The following is a 15,524-nucleotide window of genomic DNA, read 5'->3' on the forward strand; positions in this document are numbered from 1 at the left end:
AAAGGAGTCTTTAGCTGAAAACTAAGTTCTACTTATTTTTATTGCTTACTAATAAGTAATAGCAGAACAAATAGCTATTCTGTACATTCAGTCTGTGGAACAGAGATAAAGGTGAGAACATGCTGTTGGAATAGAAAATCTTTATTCTTAAAGGTTTATTTATTACCTTAAATATTTGGGAGAAGGCTGGAGCTTGCAGTGGAGGAATTCTGATTCACTTATTTTTAACTATGTTTCATTTCTCTTGATACTTTAACAGCAATTGTTACTTCTTACTACTCCAGATTTAACCTTAAGATTTAACATCTGCTTCCAGTTAGAAAGCGGTGTTTCCGTACAAAGAGTGATCCAATTTGTGCTGATTTGCCATGTATAGTTCTACGTACATGTTTGATGATGATTCTGATGATGAAATCCCTACCCAGCGAGCCATTCAGGAAAGCTTACAAGACAGGCATAAAATTGAAACAAGCGGCAGTGCGACAGAGGTTGAAAGGTATTAAGTTATTACTTCTGTTGTGGATGTTTTCTTGGCATCATTATAAGCATGTAGTAACCTTATTTTCCTTTGGGAGTCTGTATGTTGTACTCCTCTTACCTTGTCTCATGGACATTGGCAACCACTGGTAGGTCACTTGTTCCGAGTTCTCCCTGAAAAAGTATACCCATTTCCTCAAAAATATGGAACCTATAAAACTTTCAGGTGACATTTTACTTCAATATCTAAATGAGCACAAGGCTTTTTGAAGAAAAGTATATGATGTAAAAAAGAGATTAGTATGATAGCTTTCACTCATTTTAGTATTTAATTGTTGGCCTTTGTGTGAAAAATCCACTTATTTGTAGTGGCAGGGGAAGACCAACAAAAGAAGCATTTTAAGATATTAACCCTGACAAAACCTATGTAACTTACAGTAGTCTAACATGCAGTCTAGACCTCAGTATTGAAATTAAAGTATAATTATATCCTGAACTTCACATTAAGTTTTACTTGTCACTTTATTTTTGTTCTGTTTACGCAGTTTCCATTATATTGCAAGTAAAGAACACGGAAAGATAATTGCAGCAATCCGGACAGTTAAGTACAAACACACCACACCAAGCCTGTACCTTGAAGAATCACCTGGGTATTGCATTATTGAGCAATGCCAACATTTTCACTGTTTGGTCAGCTGTTTTAAGTGCATATTTTCTACATATAATCTTGGGAGGAGTAAAGTAACTGAAAATGGAACACCCAAAAGCTAATCTATTAGATAGGAACATTGTAATGGGAGGGGTTCTTACGTTGCTCCTCTCAGAGATTCCAGTGCTTCTCCTCCTGGAATTATGGGACAATGCCAGGCCTTGTATGGCAAGGTCCCTAATCAATTAATACTTCATAAAAGCGTTTGCCATTTTGTGATACCCAGATTAAAGTCCCTTTTCTACGTGAAGAATGTTCTAGAATTACTCCTTCACTGCCAAACTTTAGTGTATTCCAATATGAGATGGTCTTAGTCTGCTTCACTGAAACTTCTACTTAGTGGTGCAGTTAATTTGTATAATGAATTACAGAGATAACTAAGCAATAGGCATAAGTAATGCAGTTGTTTGAGCAGTTGCCTGGCAGTGGGAAACCTTCAGTCCAGTCTTTATACATGTCATACTATAGAGACAAAGATATTTACTGAAGTAGGGAATCAGGAAACCAAGTCTTTTCTGGAAAAGCAAATGCTATAAATGTTCCATACATGGTGGAGAATGTGTCTAAACTCCAGTTACACTTGTTGTCTGTCTTTATGAATGTCTGATTCTTCCATATGTAGGAGAACTTCAGCAGCAGAAATGGAGAGTAGTCTGTCCCTTCATCCCATATTTGTAACTAACAGAAGGGCAGACTGCCTTCTCCCAGGCATGACGGGATAAAGAATAAGCAGAAACCAGGCCTCTGCTTACACGGGCTTTCCAGCCAAGAAAATTTTGCTGTTGCTTGATGAGCTATAAAATTGAAAATGTAATTGCTTGTGTTGATTAAAGATCCCGTAAGTTGGTTATTAAAAGCGGGAAAAAATAGATAGGCCTCATCCCTGTTAAATCAACTTCATTTTACTTTGCCAACCTAAATATTTTTGCCTACAATTTAGCTAGGACATCTGTTTTTACATTAAACTTTTACACTCCATTAAGCTATTGCTCCTGAGAGGATTTTATTCGAAATATTTTAGCATTATAAGGATAATCTTACTATTATAATTAAGGGTTTTTTCGGTGTATAATTTAAAATACTTTGAGTCAGTCATTGATTGTTCCATTTACGTAAACCACCCTTTGAGAAAAAAGTAGCTTTGACAAAACAAGCTGTTTATTCTAGATATACTGGTAGGATAGACGACACCACATATATTAGTTGCCTGAATTCTGTTTTATTGTGAGTAATGGGTTATGTGTCTGTCTGAAAATATCACAGGCCAAGAAGAGGCCTTGGTGAAGTTGGTGAGGCACCGTTCCGCTTTCGAAGAAGCAGATCAGCAAGACTGGCTTCCTCTGCATGAAGCTGCAGCACAGAGAAATAAGAACATCCTTGAAATAACTTTGAAAGGTACAGAGTCCTTTGGGGTTTCCATCAAAAAGTTTGACAAGGACAGGTTTGATGAGTCATCCACCTTCAGATGCGTTCTGCTTTTCTGTCTTCCAGCCTCCTGTGCCTTTACGAGGGAGCAGACCACTCTAAAAGGGGAAACACCCCTCTTGGTGGCAGTAAGAAACTGCTTCGTAGATAATGTCCGCATTCTCCTGCTCAACGGCTGCAATCCCAATGTTAAGAACGAGGAGGGAGATTCTCCTTTAGTTATAGGTGAATACCCTGTTTAGGGGTGGAGAGGCGAGGGCATACGGTGAGATTATAGTGGCACTTTATAGGTTTCAATCTGATGTATTTGACTTCAAATCAATATCTAAAATACTTCACTGTAAGGAACAAAAAGTAATCTTGGTACTGAATGTGTCCGTCCCTGTCTGTCTTAGATGACATCAAGACTTTAAATGGGCTCACACATCCAAGTCAGGGACCATCACCACAAAGTTCTTAGCATTATTTATTAATTAAAGTATAATCCTTATTGGTCTACTGAAGTAGGGGAAACGCAGAACTAGGAGAAACTAAAAAGCTTTCCCTAACATCTGATCCAGTGCAGGGAGCTCCAGATGCCTACCATTTTCCACCCCTCAGTTCCAAAGAGTTCAAGGTTCAGATTGAACATACCTCTTCTTCCTCAAAGACTCGAATAGCTCTCTCCATGAAGTGCAGAGTGTCTTCCTCTGCCCTTCTCACCAGCATTTATGCAGTGGTGCCAGGTAACCAGGTCCTTCATGATATTAGCCTTCTTCACGTCTTTAGGCATAAAACATCCATATTCTTTGCTTAGATGATACCTCTTTCATTGCATCAGCTTCTCTTTCTCCAAATGGTGGTAATAGGTTTTGATTCAAAAACTGGAGCAAACCAGCCTGATTTATCTGCATTATGTGGAGCATAGAACGGTATTTTTCCTTATTCAGACATTGTTGGAATTAATACCAGTATGACAAGTGAAGAAGCTACACAGGCTGAACTTCTCAGTTCAGTTCCCTTTTGAATTTTTTTTTTTTTAATTGAAGAAGTTCCCATTCCTAGTGTCACCCTTAGTGTGGATGCCATTTTCATTTGATCATATGCAAGAACTGTAATTATTGATTCATAAAGAGCCATATTTTGCCAAGATATTTTTAAAAAACGTCCTACATTTATTTCCTTTGCTTCCCTCAGTTTGGTCTATGATACTCTTACTGTTACTGAACTCTAGCCCAAAAAAAGGTACATAAAGAAAGCTTGTTCCCATTATCGGAGTTCTAAAGGAGCACTGGAAGTTTTTTGGACAAGCCTGTAAGTTTTTTCATATTGGAAGAGTGTTTTTTTCAAAACTAGTGTTCAAGAAAGAGGAAGCCTACCAACCATCTGGAGGACCCCCCCCATTCCATCCTTGTGAAGTGACTGAAGCTTCTAGTCAGGGCCAACTGCTTAGAAAAGATGTAGAGAAAGAATTGCTGGATACTTTTGAAGTGCACTACATTAAAATGCACCATCCCCTAACAAGGGGCTGTGTGGGATTTATGTAAAGCATCCATGCACTGTACAGATAATGGGACATCATAGGTTATAGCATGCTGTCAGTGGTATTTCAAGGAGCTGTGGCTCATGAAGCTCCTCTGTCTAATCTGTTTCAGTGAAGGGCACTCACTGTTCTACCCTGCACAGCCTGGAAGATCACAGAGAGAAGGGAAGGGTGTTGCCTTTTCATTCTGCCTGCTGGAGCCAATGCAGATGACACTCTTAAGATCCTTACCGACTTAAAAGATCTGGCTTATTAAGCTAAGAAGGCATATGACACGGGCTTCTTAAACTATGCTTCATATTGTGGTAGCTGCTTAGGAAGATTAAACGGAGCTCTCTGAGCAGGCCAGCTCATGACTGCACCAAGTCCCTGTGTAGGATCTCCATCTAGTGGCAAGGAAAGTTGCATTACCAAGCGCAGGGGATTTCAGAGGGAAAAAGAGATTGCCATAAAATTATTCGTTTGCATAGTTAATGTTATCCTGGAAACAAAGAACAGACCTGTTGAGAAGTTAAAGCTTTCAGTCTCATGTGACATTGCTCAGAGTATAAATAGCGCTGTCAGGAATAGCTTGAGGTTTCCTGGGCTGTCACATGACAGAAGCCAAAGTGCCTAGAACAGTGCTGAGTAACATTCTGACGGGTGCTTTGCCTATTCTCTTACAGCAATTAAACACGATTCATATGAGATTGCCTCCTTATTGATAAGTTCTGGTGCAAAAGTGAATTTGCAGTGTGTCCACAACAGGACTGCTTTGCACGAGGCAGCCAGACTAGGCAGGAAGGATCTGGTGAAGCTTCTCCTTCATTCTGGAGCAGATCCTGACCCTCGCAGTGGATATGGGCTCACGCCTCTAGCACTGGCTGCACAGGGTGGACATACAGAAATCATGGAGCTCCTACTGCAAAAAGGTGAGACTTTATTATATAGGCAGTTTATAGGAAGAGAAGACTCGGGGTGGGGATCTAGCTTGCTGGTGTTACAAGTATATGATGCAATGATGTAAAGAAGACAGCCAGCTTCTTTTCAGTGATGCCCAATGACAGGACAGGAGGCAATGGCACCAACTGAAACCTAGCAAATTCTGTCTGAATGTAAGAACTTTTTTCGGGGTGGGGGGGTGGGTGGTTGAATGTTGGAACAAGTCACTTGGAGAAGTTGTGGCGTCTCCATCCTTGGAGACAGTAAACGCCTGATTAGACACTGTCCTGGGCACCCTGCTGTAGCTGACCCTGCTCAAGCACAAGGTTGGACTGGGTGATCTCCAGAGGTCTTTTCTGACCTCAACTATTCTGTGGTTCTGTTTTACAGCTCAGACTGATTTAATAACATTCAGTGCTTGTGTTTCTGAAGTGAGTAGAAATTGTAATCCACATTTGTTAGTACTGAAATGTTTAAAGCCCAAACAGGACAAAGTGAATCCTCTTTCCAACAGATAAAGTTATTCCTAAATGCAGAGGCAAAAAATGTAGCTCAGTACCCAGTGAAACTTTGAATTACTGAAGTGATAAGATACAAACTGTTAGGTGTTTCTGAGTATACAGCCTCTAGTGTTAACAGATCCAAACATATACAAAATATATCTTTAGGGATTACTTGTAGAAAACTGTAGTAGGTAACAGTGAATGCTTTGCAAAACTACAAGTAAATCTGACACTTTGCAGGCGATATTTTGTTTGCATTTTTAGATGGCATCTTAATTTATTTGGAAAAATTTTAGTCCCAAATCGTGTGAGTTAGGGTCCATGTAAAAAATTCTTAGTATGTAAATGTCATGGTTTAAGATTATACATATATATACATGTGTGTGCACATATATACAAATATATATTCCCTCTGAAGTAGTTAGCCTATTTACCCACATTTTAATTAGTCTTCTGAAAGTTCAGTGATGGGATTAAAACTGGTTATTGTAAGAAGACCTTCAGAAGTAGCAGCAGAAGTAATTTTCCTTACTAAAGAAAATTAAATGTTATCCTCACCAAGAGGATTGCTGTGATTAGTTAACTAAAAGCCTGATAAAGACTACATTTTTATACTATATTAATATTTTAGTGAGTAGTTGTAGTTGCATTATTATTTTCTTATGTAGACAGGTCACCATGTAGAAGGTGTGACAAGACATTTATGGTGGGGAATTTTATGTGATGGCTCAGCAGCACTGCAACTGGATTGTACAAACTGTTTGGATGCTGAATTCTCTCATATTTACAATTACATGTGTCTGACCTTTGTAAAGTAGAAGAATTGAAATGCATTATATGCAACAAAAGAATTGTTTGTATGAATAGGAACCAAAGCCCTTGCTTGCCCAGTTCTAGCAGCAAGACTTAGTGTAATTTTATTCAAAGCAATTTGGACCATCTTGTTCCCAGCATTACATAAAGACATCTGAGATCAAGAATCCAACATGAAGGTTTATGCTTATAATAGTTTTATATGTTGAAGAGTAGAATTCAAAGTACCATATCATTGGAGGGTTGGAGATATTAGTTACTTCTGGGTATTTACAGTGACTACTGTGAAAATCCTTGATGCTCCTTTCCAGGTGCAGATGTTCTTTCACAGGCAATGGATTGTGCTTCTGTGTTATTTGAAGCAGCAGGAGGAGGAAATCCAGATTCTTTGAGTCTTTTACTGGAATATGGGGCTGATGCCAATGTACCAAAGCATTCGGGTCATTTGCCAATCCACAGAGCTGCATATAGAGGACACTTTCTGTGAGTTAATATACTTAAAAATTATATAATGGTGACACCAGGAATACTAATTTTGCTAATTCTACCTTATTCAAAGCAGGCAGCAAATCTGCAGTTTTGTAGAAGGAATTCTTTTTGACTGTGTAAATACGAAGTTTCTATGTCTGAGTGTAAGAGATCAGTCAGGTTAAAATGAGTACTACTAATTCTGGTAGTAGTTCCCCACTTGTCACAAATAGGAACACTCTCCACTCTGATATCAAGGTTCTTGGGACATCCTCACTTATTTTGGGTGTGCCTCATCTCCACCTCATCACAGGAAGGTAAATGGCCTAAATATAAATAGATTAAGGGATAAGGGCTATCCCTGTTTTAGAGACATGAATGTTACTGGAAGATGTGTGTGCTAAAAACACTATGTGCAAGAAACAAGTCTTCAATACTAGGAGTGTCTACTAGTGCTTAAGAATCTGAGGATTCTTAATTCCTATGTTAATATTTTATATCTATTAAATTATGCTTAAATGTAAATGTATTATATAAAGTATATATGTATTCATGTTCTATTCTATTATTTCCATAAGTGGTATAGGCTAGCCAATAACACTGTGCCCTTGACATTCAGGAAACGCTTCTGTTGAGAAAGAACCATTATTCCTCTAAGAAGGAATGGTGTCGTTCAGGAATAGCAGTATAACAGAATATTATCTTGCATGTAGTAAATGTAAAGTCAGTATCCATTGCAGGCCAACGGTGGAATTGTTAGCAATTAAAGTCAGTGCAGAGGCAGAGTGTGCCATGGGGCCGGCTTGGTTGTTAAGACAATTTTACACAGTCGTGATGAATTCTGAACCCCAGCAACACAGAGAAGTTCAAAGATTGAGCTTGGTGAACCCATGTGTTTAAGATTCTGAGATTCTTCTTTTTTTAATTCTTCAGAGCCCTAAAAATATTAGTTCCAGTTACTAATTTTGACGCCATTAAAAAAAGTGGGATAAGTCCAGTTCACTCAGCAGCAGCAGGATCACACCCTCAGTGCCTTGAGTTTCTCCTCAAATCTGGGTTTGATGCCAATTTTATGCTGGATCAGAGAGTTCGCAAAGGCTACGACGACCACCGGAAGTCAGCCCTGTACTTCGCCGTTTCCAACGGGGACATCTGTTCCACCCAGCTGCTGCTGAAGGCTGGAGCCCTGACAAACCAAGATCCCATCAACTGTCTCCAAATAGCCTTGAGGATGGGCAACTACGAGTTAATGAATCTGCTGCTGCGACACGGGGCTAATGTCAATTACTTCTGCAGAGTGAACACGACGCATTTCCCGTCAGCTCTGCAGTACGCGCTGAAGGATGAAGTCACGTTACGAATGCTGATGAACTACGGGTACGACGTGCACCGCTGCTTTGACTGCCCCCGGGGAAGCAGTTCGCATGCCCAGTATGGGACTGACGGGTGGACTTCTACTGTTATCAGAGATACAATGGTAGGTGTATCAGATGGCTTCAGATGTTGTTTGACTACCAGTATCCTTCCTAAACCTAAATGGAAATGTACTTGATGCAGTGTCAGAACAGGAAGGTTTGAAAGTGTAAGACAGTTTAAACATATAAAGATAGAAATAGCCAAGGCTTTAAAATTAAATAAGAGGTTGCCATGTGGCTTGGTTTGTGACAGCAAATGATTATAAACAGTATTTTTAATTGTGAAAATACAGCTAACGATACGCTAATGATCAGTACAGAACTGGCTCTCAAGGGCAGTCTTGTCCACGCTGTGAACTGGCTGGGTTCTTTTGTATCCTACCACTAATACTGGAAGGCTGTTGTAAGGACCTACTGGAGCTGGCGTGACAAGCACTGAGCAGAAATGAACAGCCCTGGACCAGTCTGAAAAGGATCCTAGAGACACACCCAGCAGCAGCATTGTTCTGCAGTTTGTAAAGTCCACTTGAATCTAGATAACCCTTCTTTAACCTGAAGATAAGGGTAGGGTATGGCATGCAATGGGCTGGTGGCTCCCCCAGTTCTTCAGGCAGGGACGCGAGTCTAAATTCCACTGAGGGAGTGCTAGCGCTTCTTTTTAAGTGCTTATTTACTAAATATACAGCTGCTTAAGTTCATTTTTGGATCCAATACAAAATCTCTCAGGTTTTCCTGTTCTTAATGCAAGCTGGGACAACCTCCAGAAATCCCCTGGCTGACAGAACACTCATTCTTCCTGGCGTTCTGATGAAGTTATTTAATTGCTCTTGTCCTGCAGAGACAGAAGCAATTTCCAGGAGTACTGAATATTATCCTATTACATATTTTGTTTCTATTAGTTCTGTGAAGTGATAACCTTGTCATGGTTGAAGCATCTGTCTGGGAAAGTAGTACGAGTAATGTTAGATTACGTCGACCACGTTAATATCTGCTGGAAGCTAGAAGCAGTTCTCAAAGAACAGGAACTCTGGCCAGAAATCGATTTGATTTTGAGTAAGTATCTGATGTTCACATTTGACAGTAACTGCACAATTTATGTAGAGCACTTGAGAACTTTAATTTCAATGCAAACAGTACAGTCCTCTTCAAGGGAACAAAAACCTTTCCTCTGCTTCAAGCGGATGGAAAAAATCTAATATATCACCATTTTTAATTAATTTAGTTCTAGTCTAGATTAATTGTGTCCTTTTTGCTGTACATATACTAAGAAGTAGCTACTCAAAATTCTACTTTTAGTAGCTTTTTCAGGTTGATGGAAATTGGCACCAGTTATTTGGAGTTAAAAGTACATTCCCCAAACTTTACTACTTAAACTTGCATTAACCTACATTTAGCCAACTTGACCGAAACAAAATGTGTTGGTTTAGCTGCCAGTGATTGAAAATATGACAGAGATGTGTGGGCTGAGATAAAAGGGATAGACCCTGACAGCTCTGGTTATCCAGGGACAGGCACATTCATTTTATCTGTCTATTCACAGAATGAACGTGCAGCAAAATCAGGGAAAAAAGCTTTTGAAAGGTAGCAGAATACTTCATAAATTAATTGAACAAAATTTAATAAATAATTTACTAACAATTTCACCTTCTCATTTCCAGGAAATCCTCGCCCTCTGAAGCATCTTTGCCGTCTGAAAATCCGGGAATGCATGGGCCGGTTGCGCCTCCGCTGTCCTGTCTTCATGACTTTCCTTCCACTGCCAAACTGCTTGAAAGACTATATACTATACAAGGAATATGATCTTTATAGCCAGAAGAACTTCACAGGAATTTACAACCTCAGCTGTACATAGTTATTAGTTCTGTGTCTTGAAGGGAATTTTGACGTGGATAAGACTGACTTGCGCAGCCACTTTTTTCTTTGGGGATTTTATCTCCTATGTATACTAAGGAATATCAGCATTTCCCCCTCGCCCCTGAAGGAAGTGGGGAGAACCCTAAAATGTAAGTATTGGTGATCCCATTCTATGTATCTACTGGAATATAAACTAGCTGAAAGCTATGGCCATCGTGTTTCAGATGCTTAGTGTGCAAAGTTAAGGAACTGTAAAATGTAGGACTGCAAAACTCGATCCCAAATTAAAGCCTGTGGTATCAGGTAACACTACCCCCACTGCAAGGTTAATCTCAGGGTTTAGTTAGAGGTCAGGGATTTAACTGAAACCAGAACAGGACATCGTGCTTTTTCCTGTTGTACTTCCTTTTCTCTTGCCACAAAGTAGTTTCTATTTGAGAAGTCCTGCAGTGAAGTTCTGAAGAGCAGCTTAAGTAAATGTATTTTTTTCACCCAGTTCAGCCATCCCACATTCTAAGCAGTGAAATGTGGGATTAACAGCTGTAGAAACCTCTGCTTATCACAGCAGCTAGCGTGATATACCAGTGTTTCAACAAGGAGGTACTATTGCTGAAAGACGAGTTGGTTCTGCATCTTATTCTCAGGTATGGCTATGTCTCATCCATTATGTAATTTGATTGCTCTCTCTGGAACTAGGTTTTTCTTTTACAGTACTGTCCAAAGCCATGCTTGCAATTTCTGGAGTTCCTCTTCAGATAGTTGGAGCTTAAGCTTTTGGAAGACTATCTGTGAGCAGTTACAGGTGCCTTCGGAAGTCTTGCATACACACAGACCCAAGCATGCCTGTTCTTTCCAATAATGCTGCAGATGTCAGTCCAAATTTTAGGAAAAAACAAATTCATCAACACACTGGCCAGTAGTAGTATTTATTCCTTCATTATCAGGGACGCATAGATTTTTTTTTTCTAGTTATACATGCAGCTTTACCACAGGAGTTACATAATTCAAAATTCTGCTTTTCCCCAGAAAAATCTACAAACCTTATAAAATGCAAATTTAACCATAATGTAGTTAATGACCCATTGCTTTTTACATGTTGTTTATTATATAATAATCTAACAAAGCCCGTGAAGATATGCATCAATGCCCATGTTAATGGTTGTGCTGGTATAGCCTCTGTACATGTGAATTCTGACCATTCTTGTAACCACAGCTCTGCAGAGTGCTGCACGTTGTCATCTAGCTACAACATGTGTACTTTTTCAACAGTGGGGTATAAGGGCCTGTAAAAACCTTGTTTGATGGAAGGGAACACATCCTGTCACAAATAATGGTACTTCCTAGAAGTCAGTATTATGAAAAAATGCAGGAGGTTTTTGCACCAGTACAAACCCCACCAAGAAAGTTACTATAGTTAAGCTTTTATTTCTACAAAATGCTGACTGAAGCCCTGGCATATGTTTACTATCCATGTTTCCAAGATTAAGACACAACAATCATAACTGACGTAAGTATGCCACTGGAGGTTTTTAATACAGCTATTCAGGTAAAATGTGCAAGTCAGTCTCAAACATTGCCAAAATCACTTACATGTCACTAGAACAGGATCAATCTGGAACATCTCTGTACGGATTTGACCACTCCAATCTTATTATAAAAAAGACCTCAAAGATTGTACAAAATCCTTGACTTGTGATATAAACTTCATTAATACAAGTGCATTCCCATTGACACACTGACTTACTCTTGTCAGGACAACTTAAGATACCATGGTGGAAGGAAAAAAAACCAAAACCCTTAGTACTTGGTTAAAAAGAAAAGCCTTGGAGCCTGATTGACTTGCAAAGAAATTTTGTAAAATAAAGCAACAGAAAGAATATAAAATATCAGCTCTTGCTGTTAAACTAGACAACGTCTATACTAAATTCACAAAGCAGAGGCAGGTTTTCTTTCTCTGTCAATTATTTCTGAAATAACAAGTGATGATACCGTAACAGTTTTCTCCACTGGCTTCTAAATTCTGTGCAACCAATTAATCAGAATTTACCTTAAACATAAGCACAGTCAAATTTGCTTCTTTAGATAAATGTACTTAAATTATATCTTCATAAATAGCTTCAGCTCCTTCAGGATTTTCATCTCTAGGTTTACATCCATATGAAAATGAAATCTGACAGCATTGTACAGGGTCAGTGTTCCTTAACTCTTAAATATTACTTAACTGTTAGACAGTAAATTGTCTTGATGCAATTTCAAACCTAAACAGATCGAGGAAGTAATAGACTATCAAATCCAGGATAGTTTATACTACTCACTTGTAACCAGGTATACATGGCTAAGTTGTATACGACTCTTAACTTGTCCTCTGATTTAAACTTGGGGAAATCTGTTAGGATCCACAGAGGAGTGCTGGGTATTGTCTATAGTGTAACAAAATTCACACCCATAAGCATGCTTTATATATGTTGATATTCATGTCACTGCCTACGTAAAGAATGTATGTAGCTTGAAACAACAGACAGCAAGACTTGCTTGGCCTGCAGTGTGTAGATCTACACAGTGTAACAAGCCTAGTATCCCTTTACCTAGCGGAAAAAAATGTGATAGTAACTATGAGGCTGCAATTAGCAACACAAGAAGTTAGTATAAACAGCTCTGCTGATTCAGTACCTATGCAAAGTCACTTTAAAATCACTTACTTCAAATAATATTTTCAGGAGTGTCTGAAATAACAGCAGATGCACACAAAACAAACTGCAGCTTCAGCTGGAAGTGCTTGGCAGACCAGTCTATAAGTAAAAGGCAATAGGAAATACTAACCAGGAGAAATAGATTACAGGAGAGGAAACCAACCAGTAATTTACTTACAATAAAATGCTTGGGTGGTGAAATCCTACCATATTAGTTCCCAGGAGAACATGAGGTGTTTATAGTAAAAATTACACTCTCAAGGAAGATACTAAGCAGTCTTAAATTTTTAATAAAAATGTTTTCCAGTGAAGTGGTTCTAAGCCCTACAGGAAAAATGACACCAAATAGTATTTTTATTCTGGGGAAGAGGACATGTATAAAACCCCGGCAGGTTTTTTTTGCCTTGAGGTAGTTCTAATTAGAGAGCCGTGTGCTCCTCCCCTTAAGCAAAACTCAGTTTTCTTGCCTCACTGCTAAATCATTGCACCCTTTCTAACTTCCTCATCTCTTCTGACCTACCATTTGCTCTTGTAGCTTTCACCACTCTCCCCGATGCTGCTACATTTTTGCTCATTTTTATACCAGTGAAACTCTCCTAAATAAGCAACCCTCCCTTCCCCCCCATTTCACTCAGGCATATCAATCGGTTTTCTTCAATCACTCTCCTTAGTCATTTCCCTTTTTTAGTAGTTAAGACAAAAATCATCCAAAACAAATGAAATGCACTTCACTCCTATGCTCCCTGGTTTAGAAAACCAAGTTTAACAGCATAGTTGGAAAGCCTGAAAATCAAGTGGATTAACTCCAATCATATATTGCTAAATCTGAAAAATTCTGTATGATTCATCCATATTTACTCTTCCGCTTTCTTCCTCGTCTTTGCAGATTTATGTCTAAAACAGTAATGGTAGGTTTCAAGAAAATGTCAAAAAATTGGATTACTCTGTATTTCTTCAATAAGGCTAAAGCAAAGTAGGCTACACATCAGAAATGCTTTTTGATGGGACTGCTAATCTATTAATGGTCTTCCATATGGAGGTGGGGCTACCGCAGCTCAGCTGGTTAACACAGTCAGTCCTGCTCTGACAGGCTGGGGGCCTACATGCCAGAAGCTGGAGACCACCGAGTCCATATTCTTCCTGTACTGCTTCAAGGCTGCTTCATTTTCAGTGTGTATTTGAGGAAGATAAAGTAAGACACAGTAACCTTGAACTATACTGTGACAGTGTTTGATAGAAAACAAATATCAGTAAGCAAGCAAAAAAAAACCCAAAGAAACATGAACTAGAAGAATCTGCAGACACAAACTGGCTGCCATGCAACTCTCTGTAAGCCTAGACTTGGGCACAAAAAGGGAAGGCATCAGATTTGCTGCCTCTCTGTACATTTTTGTTGGCAAGAATAAAAACTGTCTCTGAAGGATAAGAGCTTACAGCAGAAGACCTTATGTGAAATAAAAATGCCACATTTTTAGAAAAAAAGCCTCAGATGTGCGTGGTCCATGTGACAGTGTGCTAGCCAAACTTGGCCACAGGGCAATGCCGCTTGGCCTGACCGCGCAACACCACCAGGAGAAAAAAAACTGGCTGCTCTGTGGATGAACACTGTACTGGAAGAGAAGCTGCGACCCCACTCGGGAGAGGAGCTGGGGCACTCTGCTGCTCAGCCCCCCTCTCCACAGCCACGCTGCCAGGAGCGCCCGCCCCGAGAGCTGCTCCAGCTCCTGCTGCAGACCCCTCGGCCCTGCCCGCGCCGGCGCTGCTCCCCTTCCTCCTCCGTGGCAGCAGCCAGATGCACTGAGCTTCTGCACACAAATCACATCTCTGGCAGAAGGGGCACGAGGAGACCGGTTCATTCGCCAGCACACGGCCAGGATACTGATCCCTCTGTGCACCTACAGACATCTAACAGAGAGGTCCTGAGATTCCTCACTTGCTCAGTGCTGACCAATAACTCCAGCTATGAAGGGCTGGGCCATCACCAGCTGATGGGAGATACTCTGGAAATTGCTTCCATTCCTGAACACCAGAAATGCCCTGCAATGACCTGTAGCACAGTCCTAACTGTTATAATTCGGAGTACAAGTATATTCTTCTCTTTCTATATTTCCTCTTATTTCCACACCAGTATTAGATATCTTTCATTCCACTGGATTTTAGTAATTAGTGCAAAAATAAGTATTTCTCTTCAAACAAGTTTTCTCTTCTGGATCAAAAGGTGAACGCACATTTAGTACTATACAAAATAAATATTGCACAGGGTATGGAACACAGAGTTTGAATTACAAGCTGTAAACAGACACTGTTTTGAAAAGCACTTTACAGGACTCTAGGATGTAGGATTAGCAGTCTGTTACTTCAGAGCTGGTAAATTCCGTTTGCAAAATCAATTTCCATAAAAAGACTTCAAGAGCCTCGACTCATTTTCAGTAAATGTAGTGTACTGGTGGCAAGGCATTTACATATTCAGAAATTTTTCAAATGATGGAATTCAAGATGTTCTTGCAACTCTTAAGCATGTTCTGTAGAAAGTGAATTCAAAGGCTTACAGCTTTTTATGATGTGTACTGGGAAAAAAGCAAGAACATGGCACTTGTGCTACAAGAATATGTACATTATTCTTATCATTTGATAAGGAATGCTTTATACATTCCTCATGCAGCAAAGTGCAACTGCATCTCAGCAGCTCTTACCTATGTCTGACAGGGTTTTTTTTCTCCTCTTGAA

At 39.6% G+C, this 15,524-nt stretch overlaps 1 protein-coding gene across 1 annotated transcript; it reads left to right on the top strand.

Annotated features, from left to right (window-relative positions):
• Nucleotides 1-368: 368 nt before the first annotated feature.
• Nucleotides 369-10,105, top strand: ASB14 (ankyrin repeat and SOCS box containing 14). The gene is made up of 9 exons (XM_008946047.1): nt 369-496; nt 1,023-1,102; nt 2,450-2,581; nt 2,678-2,836; nt 4,799-5,044; nt 6,682-6,853; nt 7,772-8,315; nt 9,153-9,306; nt 9,912-10,105. Exons 1-9 carry the CDS (start codon nt 369-371, stop codon nt 10,103-10,105), a joined length of 1,809 nt encoding a protein of 602 aa, XP_008944295.1.
• The last annotated feature ends 5,419 nt before the right edge of the window (nt 10,106-15,524 follow it).

The sequence above is a fragment of the Merops nubicus genome, unplaced genomic scaffold (genome assembly GCF_000691845.1).
Source record: "Merops nubicus isolate BGI_N331 unplaced genomic scaffold, ASM69184v1 scaffold17698, whole genome shotgun sequence".
NCBI lineage: Eukaryota > Metazoa > Chordata > Aves > Coraciiformes > Meropidae > Merops > Merops nubicus.